Source organism: Pseudomyrmex gracilis, unplaced genomic scaffold (genome assembly GCF_002006095.1).
Source record: "Pseudomyrmex gracilis isolate BER0280 unplaced genomic scaffold, ASM200609v1 scaffold_137, whole genome shotgun sequence".
Classification (NCBI taxonomy): domain Eukaryota; kingdom Metazoa; phylum Arthropoda; class Insecta; order Hymenoptera; family Formicidae; genus Pseudomyrmex; species Pseudomyrmex gracilis.
Window position 1 is genome coordinate 499 of NW_018020721.1, and position 16,417 is coordinate 16,915.

Consider the following 16,417-nt stretch of genomic DNA (forward strand, 5'->3'; position numbering starts at 1 on the left):
TTATCGATCGAGAATATTACCGGCGGGAATTTAGCGCCACCTACTTCAACTTATACTTTCCTAATACCTCTAACTTACCGGCCGAGTCAGCTAGCTCCTGGTAAAGCTCCTGCCACTTTCTGCGATCCTGGTAATAAATCTGAAATTTAGCCCGTAGCGGCCGGCTTTCTCGGCCGCCGCTCGCTTGGACTTTCAGCGAAAAATAATTGTATCTCTTACATTAATCATAGAAAATGAATGAAATTTTGCACACAAAAACCTTAGAGCTTTTGTTGTAAAATTAGAATAACAAAATTTTAAAAGTTACAAAAATGTAATTGTTATTAAATATTCTTTCGTCTCAATGCGTGAAACAACTCTCTGATTGGTCAAACATTGCGCATCTCGGGGATGATACACCATGTCTTACATCCGGGACGATAGGTTGGTATCGCTCTCGCGCATGTGCAGTTCATTCGAGTTTGTTGTTAGATATACAAATAGTTGTCGTGTATGTTGTTGCAGCGTTTAAATACGTTTACGACTTGATCTTTTGATAATTTAAAAGATAACATGGATGATGACTGCAATGTGGTCAAAGAGACGTTCCAGGAACCGCGAAAAAGGTTCTGGCTGGTGAGTCTCGACGCATTTGTCTGCGTTTCGCAAAATTAACACTTTTTACAACTCAATCTAGATTGTAACAGACATTCGAACGTCAATGTCACTTATGTCATTACTGTCAGTGAAACCGAACGGTTTTTTTTTCTTTTCACTCTTTCGGACGTCGTAATTGTTGAAACTTTAAAGCGCTGATGTCATGTATGGCTTCTCTTAGCGTTGACATTTATTTACATTGCTCAAAGTCACGTGCTAAACACTGGTAGAATTATTTTTGTCAAACGTCAAGTTTAAACATGTTTTGTGTCATATTGTGTGTCACCAGAGATCGAGAAAACGGCCCAAGAGCGATGTGATGAGCATCAGCTCGATGGACATATCCTTGGATTCCACATTGAGAAAAAAGAAACGTTGCAGATTCACAGAAGTTGCTAGCAGCATATTCTCTTCCACTAGCACGAGTAAAATAGGAAATACTCTGCACAGATCTTTCAGTATTCAACCAAATATGTCAGATTTGTCCATCATGGAGAACGAGCCAAATACCACAACATTAAGCAAAAAGTAATTTATTATTCTGTATGTAATATCTACCTATACCTACTGCTATTTGTGTTATATTTTATTTTTCTAATTTCCAAGACTAAAGAATGTTACTGAGAGCTGTACCAACTTAACAATCAAGAGCTGGATGTTGGACATTGCTCAACCGCTTGGCAAAGAACCCTTGAACGGTGTATTAAATAAAAACGAAGTAAGAAGACAGGAAGCAATTTATGAGCTGTACTGCGGCGAAAATGTGCTACTAAATGAACTCTACATACTGCGGGACTTCTATTACGAGCCCATGTTGTCTACTGAAATCTTCACGTCTGAAGAATTATTTACTCTCTTTGGTGATCTCACAAATCTCATTCAGATACACAGTAATCTGAGAGATGAGTTGCTTAAACTACGTGACAGATCTGGATTCACAAAAAGCGTGGGTCCAACATTGTTAAATTGGGTTAGTTCCTTTATTATATCATTCAAACATAATACAAAAATATTTTATCAGTATATATATTTAATGTTAATCTCATTATTATGCAGCTAGCGACGTTAAGGAAACCATATCTGGAAAGATGCAGAACGTTGGTTTGGGCGAGGCATTTACTAGACGAGAAGAAATTCACCAATAAAAGATTTCAATCATTTCTGAAGAAACGCTTGGAATCTCCGCATTCAATCGACTTGTGGACTTATTTGGATGTGCCGCGCTCCAGAATAGTCAAGTATCCAATCTTGGTAAAGGAAATCATAAAGTACACGCCTGCTTCCGATGTCGATTATTTGCCGCTGAAAGAAGCGAGCAAAATACTGTCCGATTTGCTGAAGGACATCGATTGCATCATGGGCGAAGCCGAGTGCAAGCTCGCTCAGTCGAAAATAAATGTTAAAACGGATTACGATCCTGAAAAATATGTGGCCAACGCCACGGAGTTGATCACGGAAGGTCAGCTAAAAGATACGCGCGGAGTGGTAAGTTTTATTTTCACAACAAGATATTACGCTTAATCAGCAAATCTAACATGATAATTAATTTTCAGAAATATCATTGCTTTCTTTTCAACACTTGTTTCGCGATAACTCGTCCTACGCGACGTGTTAGTAAAAAATACAATCTCTCCTTTCCTGTCGTTCCTCGGGAACGCGTACACGTGGCGGATGACAAGAACACCGCGGAAGTCGGTTTCAAGGTCGGAGAATTTTCCTTCGTCACGGAAGATGGACATAAAAAAAGACATTGGATCGATTCGTTCAACAAATTGCGTTCTGAAACGCCGATTTCGGAGAAAATGTTCAACGTTGACGACAAGGAGAACGACTTGTCGACTAGCATGCAAGAGTTAACGGATAGTTGTATCAGCAGAAATTCAATGCCCAGAAGAATTTCCACGAGCAGCATAAACGACAATCGAATGTCTATGTCCTTGAGAAAGAATCTGTTCAAACAGAAGCGCAATAGTATCGGTTACATGTAGTAGAAAGCTATGCTTTCTCGCACGCGCGTTTGATGTAAGGAAATTTAAAAAAAAAAAAAAAAAAAAAAACTTTTCTACATAAGTGGCTCATATCTAAGTACAAAAAATATCAGTACGAAATTTACTCCCCTATGTAACTAATTTGTTTTTTTTTGCTATATTTATTTGGAAGTTCTTATAGCGATGTTACATACTTGAAAAAAAATCTTCAAATATGTTGGGATCTTCGATTAAGCTTGCTTCTTCGATTAAAAGTTAATCGGAGATTTATATGAAATCTCGTAATGTTACATTCTACTTCGATAGTATGATGTTTTGTTAAGATTTTTGGATGAAAAAAAAATATGAACCAGATAACAATGTATTATGTAAAATACATTAGTAATTAATGTGTCTACATGGTGAAAGGTTTAGAAGTTTAATTTCTATATATATATATATATTACTGTATATCTCAATGAGTAGTTTTATTAAAAAAAAAAAATTTATACATGTAGGTGTATGTATATCTCGTTTTTTTAAAGTGAAAATATTGTTAAGGAAAAGGTGTCAAATAAATCGTGTTGTATCACATGAGATTTTTTCTTCTTTGCGATAAAATTTGTATTATACGGGTGGCACATCTCGTGACCAATCGGTCGATCAGCCAAGTTGACCCGCCGCTCACGCGCAGTTGTCGATCCATCTTTTGTTGCTCGTTGAATTGCGGAAAATTGTAGAACAACGCACAACTGCACTGTGCTGCACCGTATGTACGCGTTGTGACGTTGTTGTGCGTAGGCTCCAAAAGGAAGGAAGGTTATTATTACTGATCTGTTTTCCGCGATCTGTGTTCGCTTTCATTTTTTGGAAAAAAAAAAGTACGATATATTTGAAGATTTAACGCCCTTTTTTATAACAAATATTCAATATATTGCGCTTTATTCGTGTCACGTTCGCGTTCGCGCATATTACACCTGTCTCACTTACATTACACAATTAACGCACTTTCTCGCATTAAATAGATAATTACAGCGTGTTTACACCAGCAGATGTTGCGAACAAAAGATCGTAGTTTATCTTGCAAAATAATTTCTTCAGGCCTGTCCCAATTTTTTTAAAAACATAAATTTTTGGTTATGTCGTTCAATGATGAATTTGCGCAAAATTTACGATAGTTATGTTGTATGTCATGTCCGGTATTTCTCAACTATTCACGTCTCTGTGTATGAGAATTGCGCGTTTTAATATATTTGAATTGGCTTTTAGCGCGTGCGTTGAGATTTACTCGTATTTCTTCATTCGTATGATGACACTTTGAATTGTACGATGACATTCGATATATAGATATATATATAGACGATTGCGTCTAATGTAAGCGTTTACCAAAATAATATCTACAGGAATAGCTGTTAAATAGCTATACTCCATTGTGAACTGATGGCTGTCAAGGGATTAGTGTCAGCAATTGTCCAGTTCTTGACTGATCAGTTGCAAGATGGAGATATAAGTGCAGATTCCCGCGAGAGTTTGGAAGTGGCGATTCAGTGTCTGGAAAGTGCTTACAATGTGCAAGCCTCAGATGCTCCTGCAAATTTCAACTTGTACCAGGTTTATAAGAATGTGGTGGACAACGCGTCGCCAAATCTAGGCCCAAAAGCAACACCCGAACAAAAAGCCGAAGCTGAGAGATTGAAGAACGAAGGGAATTTGCTCATGAAGCAAGAGAAACATCACGAAGCACTTGCCAATTATACGAAGTACGTTTGCGCATAAAAATTTGAGGTTTTCTTTAATTTCTGTCTTCAAAAACATTTTCAAATATATTTTTGATTTAATTCTGCGTTTCTTCCCAACAGGGCGATACAACTGGATGGTTATAATGCGGTATATTATTGCAATAGAGCAGCTGTTCACAGCAAACTTGGTAATCACACCCTAGCCATTAAAGACTGTCACACCGCGTTGTCTATTGATCCGACATACAGCAAAGCATACGGCCGGCTAGGTTTAGCGTATTCTAGTTTAGAGAGGCATAAAGAAGCGAAAGAGAGCTACGAGAAGGCTTTGGCGATGGAGCCCGACAACGAGAGTTATCGAAACAATTTGCATTTAGCGGAAGAAAGATTGGCTCAGTTAGGTGTTAATCAGAGTCTCCACAATCTGACTGGCATGGACTTGAGCGCTCTTCTGAGCAATCCCGCTTTAATGAACATGGCGCGTCAAATGTTATCAGATCCGAATATGCAGAATATGATGTGCAATCTCATGTCTGGCAATGTGGAAGAAAGCGGACGTATGGACGTGCTCATAGAAGCGTAAGCGTTTTTGTCAATTTTTTTAATTAAATGTGAGAACGCGCTAACATCAATTGTCATTATTGTTAGCTCGGCAGCAGTTTATTTATTTGTGTATTACTTTTGTCCAAATATTTTCCAGAGGTCAACAGTTGGCACAGCAAATGCAGAACGCAAATCCCGAGCTGATCGAGTCGTTGAGACGACAAATGGGCGGCAATTCCAGTGAAAATCCGGAGCCGCCGCAAAAAAATTAAAAAAAATAATCCGACTAATCATGTGATAAGTGTAAACGATCTTTCTATTCTAAGCATGGCTGATTTTTTTTCTCCCCACTCATAATTAGGAAAGTTAGTTAATATACTTTAAAAAAAAAAAAATTATCATAAAAAAAAACGAAAAATTTGCAAATCTCTCCCAAAAAATCAGTCCATCATATATTTCATCATATATTTCATCATATTTGAAACGATGATATGTAATACGTATTCTACATATAGAATTTGTTTTATAGACTAGTTACTGATTACAACTCTACTTGAAGTTTAAAATCGTGCCGCTTGAAATTTCCCCTTTCCTCCCGGTTCCCTACTTTTTCTGTTTTTAGTTGTGAGTAATATTGATAACGGCGCACACGTGCGCGCGTACACACACACACACACACACATATACGTTGATAAAAGAGTGCCACAAAAATTCTATTCGCATAGATTTATTTATACAACGAAATCATTGATTCTTGTTGTTTCAAAGGGCGTATGTAAAATAAACAAATTTGTTGCTTTGTAAATTGCGAGTATTCGAAGAAAAGGAGAGAATTAGAGACAGATTTTTTAAGGCTCGGATCCATCGACTGTGGATCGAGATTTGAGATTGGAACTTGACCAATTGGGACGAGGTTTGCTTACACTTTGGAGTCTAGCTTTTCTCTCTATTCCGATTGGTTGGGTTCTAATTCGATCTCGATTGAGGCCTAAGTGCGGTTGGCCATTTCGGCCGATCGACCGACGCCAATTGGCAAATTCCAACGCGATGACTAATTCCTCGAAAATTCGTGACGTGCCACAAGTGGCGCGTGAATCGCCGATATCCGGAACGTGCTTTCGAGGAGTCGGCCGGGACGCGATATCGTGGACAAATAAAAACGCGTAACAATAATTTTTTTTTTATCGCATCGGGAATTTTATTGTCGCGGTGATGCGAGTGGTGACGACGAGTTCGTGACTCGGCGCGAGAAGAGAACACGTGTTCGTAATTCGACGTGCGATTGCGTAAAATCACGTGCGCGCAATATTTTGCGAGACCCAAGTTCTTCGAGAGAAACGTCAAAGTTCCTCTGCGAACGCGGGGCGCTACGGACGCGCTCGCACGCACCTGCCGGGACAGTCTCTCTCGACACCGCCGCCGTTCTTTCTCCCACCACCGCCACCGTGTTGCCGACAATCTACAGATCGAGGTGTGGCCATCGAGGGCAGCCATTTTCTTGACTTTCTGTCTCTTAAGATTTCAGGTAAATACGTAATTATATCTTAAGTTAACGCCAACCGGAGTAGTGTGAGGATGCGTGGTGCGCCGTGCGTGCGGGTATCGCGAGCGTGATCGGCCGCGTTAAAGATTACGCCAGGACGTTGGACCGGGTGTCCGGTGCTAAAAGAGAAAAAAGCCTCCGCGAGCCGAGAGAGTGAGGGAGAGAGAGAGAGAGAGAGAGTGTGCGTGTGTGCGTGCGTGTGTGTGCGCGCGAGTGAAACGGGGAAGAAAGAAAAAGAGAGAGAGAGAGAGAGAGAGTAAGAGCGCAAGAGAGGGAGAGAAAGAACGAACGAACGAACGAACGAACGAACGAACGTCGCGCGAGGTCCCCGAGGGAGTGCCATGCGTCGCGAATCTCGTCCGCTCGTCGGCATCGTCGCGTGGCAGCAAGCAAGGCGTGCTTCGAACCGAGTTCTCGGCTAAACAAACTTGCGTTAATCGCAAACGCGCGCGCAATTTTTGCAATTGAAAGTTTTTACGCGTTCGCTACGCCCGTGCTCTCCATCCTCCTGTTTCATCGACTGTGTGTCGCTGAGCGATATCCGCACGACGAATCTCTTGGAATGCTCTCCGGTCCGCTCTAGCACTACGTAGTCTCGGTCTTAATCCAGTAAGTAAAAAACAAAAAAACCCCCCAAAAAAATGATAATAACCGACGTCTTTCCACTTCCCCACAAGGTGGTAAAAAAACCTTTCCTCTTCCTCGCGGCGACTCCCCCATGATATATATCCTTATACTCGCTGTTACGCGCCATGCACTCTCGCACGCCGAATACTTTCACATCCCTTTTTCCTCCTGGCGAGAGAGGTCTGTTTTGCTTTTTCAAGTCAGCACCGTCGCGCACATTCCTCCGCACGTTTTTCGGACGCAATTTTTTCGGAGCAACAAGGAGGAGGAATATTTAAGAGTGCGGTTAAAAAAAAAAAAAAAGAAGAAGAAAAAACGAAACGGACTCTCCTCGCACGCTTTCTCGCCTCCGCCTCGTCTCGTCTCGTCTCGTCTCGTCTCATTGCATGTCCGGCGAGAGATTTTCGCGAGACAAAAAGAAAAGAAAAAAAAAACGTCTCCCATTGTCCTCCTCCCCCGGCGGACAATCACACAGCGGACGATCAAAAACGATCGACGACGTTGTCTCTCCGTCAACGGACGGAGAGACAGCGGCTCCGATCGAGTTTTGATCGACGTGATTGCAGCTACTCCCGGGGGGGAAAATCTGCGGGGTAAACACGAGTTCTCTCGAGTGCGTGCTTTTGACGTGACTCGTTCGCACACACTCTCGACGTGTGTGCCACACACAGCATCGCCGGGAGCAGCGCCGACTTCGCGCGTCTGGGGGATTTTTTTTTTTTCCCGTTTTATTTACACGCGCGTTCGCGCTCCGTTTTCCTACGCGCGCGCGAGATGCGCGTTTGTAGAGGAACAAAAAAAAAAAAAAAAACAATTTGACATTTGTGCGTCGAATCTAAATTCGTTTCGTGAAAAAAAAAAAAAAAAAAAAAAAAAAAAAAAACCAATCGAGTGTCCGGGAAATCGAAAAGAAAGTTGAAACGGAGAGCAAGCGCGTGTTTCTTGACACAATTCCCGGAGATCTGTTGCTTACTATTGTACTTTCTACACTTTGTGTAATGTAATCCTTATCTCTTGCGTCGGAAAGATTAAACAACGGATGATTTTTCAGACGAAATTTTTCACGAGCGGGCGAAACGCGTGCGGATCGCCCGCAATATATCAGCGGTATATATCCAATAATATAGCTGTGAATTTTTCACCGAGAATTCACGTCATCGTTAGCGTCTTCTCGGCACTCACGTCATCGATAGCGTCCTGAGTATCTCCGCGCCACGCACTCTTCCCTACTCTCTTTCTCTCTCTCTCTCTCTCTCTCTTTCTCTCTCTCTGTCTGTCTCTCCCTCCCTCCTCTATCTCTCTCGCACTTCTTTTTACGCTCTTCGACCTTGGCCGATGCGCACTATCTTCGTTGCGGAGAAAGGTATAGGTTAGTTCGGTCTTGGTTTTGGACGAGATAGACCGCTTCGTCAAATTTGTGAACGCATTTTCTACATTGCTTCCTTCCTCACCTTCTTCCAACGTCTGCGACACACTTTGAATGAAAAACTCGTGAAATCCACAAGTGCCCGACGAATCTAACAGAGCAGCGTCTTCGCGAAAGACGCCTCGCAACTAAGATTGGAGGTCATCAGAGGTGATAGTAGTTGTACGTCTTCTTGGTGTCTGTTCCTATTGTGTTTATCGCGTTTCCAGAAATTTCCATTTAGTTTCGACGAAAATGATCACAGGATCGCGGAACTTCCAACACACGATCCTCTCGATATCAGAAGTTGTTTCGAGTTTCTCTTACGGGTTATGGATGACAATGTAACAATATAACTTGGTCTCTGTCGAGACAACAAGTGATATGTGTTAGCAACTGTGTTTTGTATATTTTGGGCTACATCAAAGCTTCTTTGCTTTCGTGTAGTTGAAATGTCTATTTACGATCCATCTCTCCACAGTGATTGTGTTGGAAAAGATGTGCGCGCACACACACACACACACACACACACATACACAAATTTAATATCACAATGTTTTCTATATACTTGTGTAGAAATTAACGTTCTTGTAATGAGCTTTTTCTTTTGATTGTTGTTATTTGTCAGCACTTTTCTCCTGATTCTCAACTCTCAATTGTTACAACTCTTTCTCTCTTCCGCTGTGGACTGTCCAATTTCCTCAAACTCAAAACAGATGTGCAAATATAAATTTTTGTCTCTGTGAGATCTTAGCACACACTATTGTTTGTACATAGTGTGATGTACAAATGTACATTCAGTTTATATTTTTCTGTCTACCAAGCGGTCTTTCATTATATTTATCAATGGGTACACACACACACACACACACACATACACACAAATAGCAATATACTGCATGTCTATAAATAACGATTAATCTAGCGATCTTTTCTCATATCTCCTCTCTTTGTTTTGCATGTGTTGATCTATATATAAAAATTTATTGTTTCATCTTAATGCAAATAGAGTAGTTGTTTCATATGAAATTCCAAACAACTTGGCTACATATGGGTATACCAGTTGGAAATCGTTTAATATTACTATAAGTGTGATTTTAGATCTTAAATATTATCAAAGAGACCCGTTGTTATACGTAGCCACAACAAACAAACTTCGCTCTATATTTTTTTATTTAAAAACATGTACATATACCACGATATCAGGTAAAATAGTTTAAAAGCGATTGATATATATTTTTAATTGTCAAGTTCTGGCGAGGAAACACCTCGCGGTACACACATGTGTATGTAATTTTTGTATTTAAAATGTCAGAAGAAAAAGAGAGTTACAAAAGAAATAATGTAACATATATATGTATATATATATATACATATATATATATAGAAACTGTTATATAAATACTTAAATATGCAAGGAAAAGTGATATTTACTATATATTTAATGTGTTGAATTTTTTCAGTGAAAACACGAGACTCGTACGCATTTGTTGTTATTATTATTATTATTATTATTATTATTGTTATATGAATATGTACTTTATATACATATTAATATTTGTTGTGTGGCCATAATATGCGATCATCTAGCAGCTTCCTATCTACGTCTAACATAAAAATGTCCACCTTAAAACAGATACGCTGAAAGAAAGTCTAAAAACATGGGATGCTATGCGGGCCGATGCCTCGGTCCAGGCGATTCGGGATCAGGTACGACCCATAGTCAATATCCATTAAGATTTCAGTCCTCGTAGGTTTCTGCTTTTGTTTTTTTTTTTTTTTTTTTCGTAACGCGCGATCGTGTGTGTATATATATATATATTAGAGAGAGATTTAAAAGGAAAAAAAAAACCTAGAACGATGTCTCTTTTCTCTCACACTTGCTTTTTATTATTACATTTTACCCGAGTACATACGTAGTGGCGGAAATGTATCCGTAGATGAAATAGTAGAGACGAACGGGATAAGTAGCCGGGGAGCTGATACTTCTTGTGCAAATGTCCTGTGAAAGAAACACATTCCGTAGATTGGCTTGAAGTAAACAAAAAATAAAAAAAAGGAAAAGAGCTTTGGAGAAAATAATAAAAAAAACTATTATATCCTACGAGGTTTGAACGTGAGACTGTTTTATTAAGCTTCGCGAAGAAAAGTTGTACATATAACACGTGTTGTACACACAATCTCTTCATAAAGAGGTTTATACCCCCTTCATCTTCTTCCCAACTTTATCCCGAAAGAAACGCTTCTTAGCTTTTATATATATATATATATATATATAATAGATATATTCGTTATTTCTTTCGTATTCACATGCTTTCGAATTTTGCTCCGATTCATTTTCTCTCTCTCTCTCTCTATCTCTCTCTTTCTCTTTCTCTCTTCTGCTCGTGTCTCTAATTTACCTGACGCTACCTGAGGGAAGTAAATGCAAGACCAGTGTCGATACTAACTCCATTTCTTTTTAGCCGTCTCTCTGTGTTTCTCCTCCTCCTCCGATATATATTTTGTAATGTCTCGCGTATGTGATCCATATTGTACATATTGCAGATCCATATCACACACCGCATGGTTTTTTTTTTTTTAGTTAGTTTTGAATCAATTAAATGTATCGTTGCTGTACAGTGTCGTGCACCTAGTTGAGACTGAAAGAAAAAAAAAACAATCTTGCCTTTTTTGTACATATATATTATACATATATATATATACATCGATTTGCTGTTATTTCCGTAGGCTGTTGTGAAGTATTTCTTTAATTAAACATGGCATTTGTGAAACACACGCCTTTAAAAGGATTTGAAATTGGTTTAGAAGTTTACTCTTTTGCACCCGTAACATCTTGAGAATCCTTATCGTAGATAATGTTGCGGTATGAACACTATTGTTACATTATTATTATTATTGTTATTGGTTGGTTAAAAATTCGTTTGTACTCGGTGACACGGTATTCATTAATATACGGTGATGTACTTCGTGCAAATGAGTCATCGTTAGGAAGAAACGCGATAAAAGCACAAGTTATCGGACACATTATCGGACCAAGTACCGCGCGACGCGAAGTGAAAAATTGATTGTAGCATTAATTTAAAAAAAAAAAAAAAAAAAAATCAAAACAAAGCTAGCATGAGTGTTTGTAAAGTGGGTAAGTCAAATTTTGGTAAAGGAGTATCTATTTGAGACAAAAAAATATCGTTGAAAATGTCCTAGAGGTAATATTGTCTACGTTCTTGTAAATAAAACTCGTTGTGATAAGTGCGAGTTACGTTTTAAAGCTAAAAATATACATTTCTGTTGAAGTCTCTCTCGCTCTCTCTTTCTCTCTCTCTTAGGTAAAGAAAAAAGAACAGTGTAAATATATAATGTATTCCATATGTGTGTAATACAAGAAAAATTTGTTTCACGCAGATATATTATTGACTTGTTGCAACTTGTAAAATTTATTACTAACTTGCAACGCGTTTCAACACATTATCTATCACACGTTTTGCTTTGTATATTAATCAGTATTCATACACGTCTTAAACGTGATAAATGTTATTGAGCAAGCAAACACAACGTTCCAAACAAAATTGTACATTTTATAAATTTATCGTCGTCTACCTATCAATAAATGTATTCTTTTGGAATTTTTTTTAGGATTCATGGCAGCCATTAGGAAGAAGTTGGTTATTGTAGGTGACGGTGCATGCGGTAAAACATGCCTGCTTATAGTGTTCAGCAAAGACCAGTTCCCTGAAGTATACGTACCCACAGTATTCGAAAACTATGTCGCGGATATTGAGGTGGACGGCAAACAGGTAACGTGTTTTGTTTTCCTTGTGTTTGTTTTTTCTTCGCAGGAAAAAAGTTCGGTGTAAAACAAAGTTTTATTTGTTTCACAGGTGGAACTGGCTCTTTGGGACACAGCTGGACAAGAAGACTATGATAGGCTGCGTCCGTTGTCGTATCCAGACACGGATGTCATTCTAATGTGCTTCTCCATCGACAGTCCCGATTCCTTGGAGAACATTCCGGAGAAATGGACACCAGAGGTGAAGCACTTTTGCCCGAACGTGCCCATTATCCTTGTGGGAAACAAAAAAGACTTGCGCAATGATCCTAACACCATCAAGGAGCTCAGCAAGATGAAGCAGGAGCCAGTCAAACCCGAGGAGGGTAGGGCTATGGCCGAGAAAATCAACGCTTTTGCTTACCTCGAGTGTTCCGCCAAGAGCAAGGAAGGTGTGAGGGAAGTTTTCGAAACGGCAACTCGGGCTGCGTTACAAGTACGTCTCAATTATTACATTAATATCTTCCCTAAAAATTTTCGGAAAATAATTAATTTTTGCTCCAACACATAAGAAAGCACTCAGCAAAATTCTTTTTTCTCAAAATAACAGGTTTTTTGTTTATTTATTTTTATTTGATCGTTTGTACTAACGTGAATTTAAAAACTTCTAGGTAAAGAAGAAGAAGAAGGGCAGATGTAGGCTTCTTTAAGGTGTAATGTCAAGTGAACCCGGTGCAACACGGGTGAAATAATGGAACAATAAAAAAAAAAAATGTAAAAAGAGACACAAATTTAAATAAAATTAAATAAAGAAACAGAGTCATGTCGAGGCAACGCGGTTGTTGGTGCGTGAAATTCTAGTTTATTTTAATTTGACAACATCTCAGCAGATTGATACTGTGTTTATAATATTGACGCAAACGTTTTGACTTTATTTTTTGAATCTTTTTTCTTTTTTTAAGCAAAGAATAAAGTTAGAATAACATATACGTAGGGTAGTCACACAAATGTAAAAGATTATAAAAGCTTTAACTCTCATACGTGTTAACTTTTGCAAATAATTATCACGCACCTGTATTACGTTTGAACATGGTAGTTTTATGAGAAAATAGAATCCCCTGTTTTCAGTAATTTGTATCGAACGTGATAAATATCTAATAAAGTATCAAGTAGTTACTCTAAAAGGAAAGACTCAATTAACTTATTTAATTTTGTGATACATATATAAATGTACCTTACAATCTCGTCGTGCACATTTGCATGGATATGGTAGACTGTCATATTGAATTGGTTTTTAAACATTGCCGTTTCCTTCAAAGAACTTTAACGACGCACGAACATTTAGATGATGATGATGCTTGCAGGTTATTTTGTCCAGGAATAACGATCCGGTTTGACACGGGATCGAGTGTGATAAATTGAATTAAAATGAACTAAAATTTTGCACGCACCAACAATCGCGTCGACTCTACATGTGGTCTTTCTTTATTTAATTTTATCGAAACAAAATATGGAATTGCGAAACTAGCTGTAACGAAGCTAGTCGTAAAACTATCGAGATTGCCAGCCGAAAAACACATGCGATAAAAACATCTTTACCTTTATTTTACTTAATAAAACACGTTTACAACAAAAACGGAAATGCGTTTACACATACATACATACATACACACACACGCACACACATACACACCTAATGTTGTAAACTGATCGTCGATGAAAAACAAAAAAAAAAACAGAAACTGCTTAGTATAAATTTAATACACGTATACTTTATATTATATATATATATATTATATTATTAATTATTATTATACAAAAAAACTGTAATGTATATTGTAATGACTACTTTGATTGTGTATTTTTTAACAGTAATATGAATTGTGCTTCGAGTTTAAAAAAAAACGATTAAAAAAAGAAAACTCATACCAAGTATCTTCATCTTACAATACACACAATTATCTTTATCATTGTACTGATTATTAGTAGTAGTATTAGTATCTCATTATTAATATTATTATACTTATATCTTGTTTTTTTTTTATCGTAGTGGCTCTTTATTTTAGTAATAAAGAACATGAAAAAAAATGAAACAAACTGAGAAAGAAAATGCAAATTATATTACTGTGTATAGAAAAAAGAGTAATATAACGGTGAAAACGAGCAATACAAGAATTTAATGAAACTTGGTTCTTTCAGAAAGAGAAGATTTCAAATCTTTGCATTGTTGTATTTTTTTTTTTTTTTTTTTTTTAATTAAAATTGTTACACCGTGTGGAGGTCGTTACGTGAACGAAGAAAAGAAAGTAACGAACATTTATTATATTATACAAACGCGCATATATAGATAGAAGACCAAACAGATTTAATTTGATCTTTAAGATACCAACTAGATTACAAAAATGTGTGTATTTTATTATTATATTTTATTATTATATTTTATTATATTATCTTTTATATATATATATATATGTATATATATATACATATAGTGTTATATTGTATTATGATATGTATATATATGTACATGTATATATATAAATGACGGTAACATATATATTACACCAGGGCTATCTATACATATGATATTTATGTATTTCGAAGAAAATGCAATTCTCTCTTTGTAATCTAACGAAGCCCGTGATGACTAAATGTGCGGTTTGCGCTGTTTACTCACACACACATACATACCATTGATATCTTTAGCGTATGATATAATAATACGAAAATTGCAGATTACTCGGTCGTGCGTATTTCGCAACGATTCGATGTCTCGATTTTAACGTGTGTGCCACGACTGTGCATTGGAGCCGAGCTGCTTTGAACAAAAAGCCGCTTCGCAAAATCATTCTCGACTTAGTTGTCGTTGTCATAAAAGCTCTTCCCGTCTCGCTTGTGCTACTTTCTAAGTGACAAAAAAAAAAAAAAAGAACGAAATAATGTTACCTGTCCTGTTTTGTAGAGATTCTTATCATGTGTGTATATATATAATATATATATATAAATATATATATATATATATATATATACATGTACGCAATTATTTCGAATAATAAAATATTAATATCACAAAGCGGTTGAACCGACAGTCGCATTACAATACTTCGCTCTTTCTCTCTCTTTCGGCGCGTTAATTCGATCGACGCGAACTTGACTGCAAAATTGTGTTCAATAAGTTCCCTCTTCGTTTCTTCAAACGCGCACATAGCGGTTAGTGTTGTCACACACATACGCTTTCACCAAACTTTTTTCAAAAAAGGGAAAAAATAAAGAACGAAGCTTGGGTGGTGATTTTTCAAATACTTCGATAAAAAAAATGATACGCGAACGCGCGCACGATATGTTCGCGGTGAGCGGAGAGAAAAAAAAGAGAGGATTTTACACACAATTTAAGCAATGTATAGAGCGTGCCTGTGTGCTTCGGGAAGCACGTGCGAAGGTACACGCTTCGCTTCTGTATACAAAGTTTCGTCACATTCACGCGTCGCTGCAAAGCTCGAAGGTTTGTTTTTTTTTTTTTTTTTTTTTTTACGAGTTTTGTGGATAAAATACTGTTATATGTATAAATATGTGTGTGCGCGTATATATGTATATATAGACACGTACATATTTATATATAAGTTTGTATCAGTTATTCGAGAGGTATTGTACATGTACATATGATATGATAAAAAAAAAAAACTTCTTACCGTCCTCGCGAGCAATGCGAGGGTAAAACGCGCGCTCATCGAGATTCGAAATCCCGTTTTTTTTTCTCTGAAAAAAAATATACACTCGCACACGTATGTAACCACGTACACGTACTCGTTCTGTTACGCGGAAAATTATATAAAAACAAGGACGTGAAAAAATAAACACACGCACACGCACACACACAGAGAACATGCTCCGTACATGATAAATAAGTATTCGATAATGAGTTGCGTTATTTTTTCAACGAACTTGATGGTGTACGTGGCATGTGCATGTATGCATACATCTCACATATTAAAACAGGAAGCTCGAATCAAATTTATTGTCTTCTCCTGTAAAAGTAAATGTCGACTAATATTTGTTACGCGACGAAAATATCTAAGAGGAAGGAAGGTTCCTGTCTGTGACTCATTTTTTTCCTCACAATCAGAGAAGAGAAATCTCGTCGATCTCGAAAATCCGTTTTTTTCACACACAGCTCTTTTCTCTACCAACTGT

The 16,417-nt window shown here is 37.6% G+C and overlaps 3 protein-coding genes across 11 annotated transcripts; all 3 read left to right on the plus strand.

Moving 5' to 3' along the window:
- The first annotated feature begins 456 nt into the window (after positions 1-456).
- Positions 457-3,233, plus strand: LOC109856893 (rho guanine nucleotide exchange factor 3-like). The gene is made up of 5 exons (XM_020432614.1): positions 457-615; positions 926-1,164; positions 1,243-1,606; positions 1,693-2,121; positions 2,190-3,233. Exons 1-5 carry the CDS (start codon positions 553-555, stop codon positions 2,622-2,624), a joined length of 1,530 nt encoding a protein of 509 aa, XP_020288203.1. The 5' UTR covers positions 457-552; the 3' UTR covers positions 2,625-3,233.
- A 109-nt stretch (positions 3,234-3,342) lies between these two features.
- LOC109856894 (small glutamine-rich tetratricopeptide repeat-containing protein alpha-like) lies at positions 3,343-5,284 on the plus strand. Of its 2 annotated transcripts, none has more exons than XM_020432616.1 (4): positions 3,343-3,422; positions 4,007-4,363; positions 4,463-4,921; positions 5,043-5,284. In XM_020432616.1, the coding sequence occupies exons 2-4, from the start codon at positions 4,044-4,046 to the stop codon at positions 5,155-5,157; spliced, it is 894 nt and encodes a 297-aa protein (XP_020288205.1). In that variant the 5' UTR covers positions 3,343-3,422; positions 4,007-4,043; the 3' UTR covers positions 5,158-5,284. The 2 variants fall into 2 exon arrangements, with proteins under 2 accessions (XP_020288205.1, XP_020288206.1); XM_020432617.1 differs by having other exon boundaries at positions 3,398-3,484.
- Positions 5,285-6,285: 1,001 nt separating this feature from the next.
- LOC109856895 (ras-like GTP-binding protein Rho1) lies at positions 6,286-14,152 on the plus strand. Of its 8 annotated transcripts, none has more exons than XM_020432618.1 (5): positions 6,286-6,410; positions 10,097-10,170; positions 12,094-12,254; positions 12,339-12,722; positions 12,898-14,152. In XM_020432618.1, the coding sequence occupies exons 2-5, from the start codon at positions 10,122-10,124 to the stop codon at positions 12,934-12,936; spliced, it is 633 nt and encodes a 210-aa protein (XP_020288207.1). In that variant the 5' UTR covers positions 6,286-6,410; positions 10,097-10,121; the 3' UTR covers positions 12,937-14,152. The 8 variants fall into 8 exon arrangements, with proteins under 8 accessions (XP_020288207.1, XP_020288211.1, XP_020288209.1 ...); XM_020432620.1 differs by lacking the exon at positions 6,286-6,410 and adding an exon at positions 6,741-7,037; XM_020432619.1 differs by lacking the exon at positions 6,286-6,410 and adding an exon at positions 8,431-8,643.
- Positions 14,153-16,417: the final 2,265 nt, after the last annotated feature.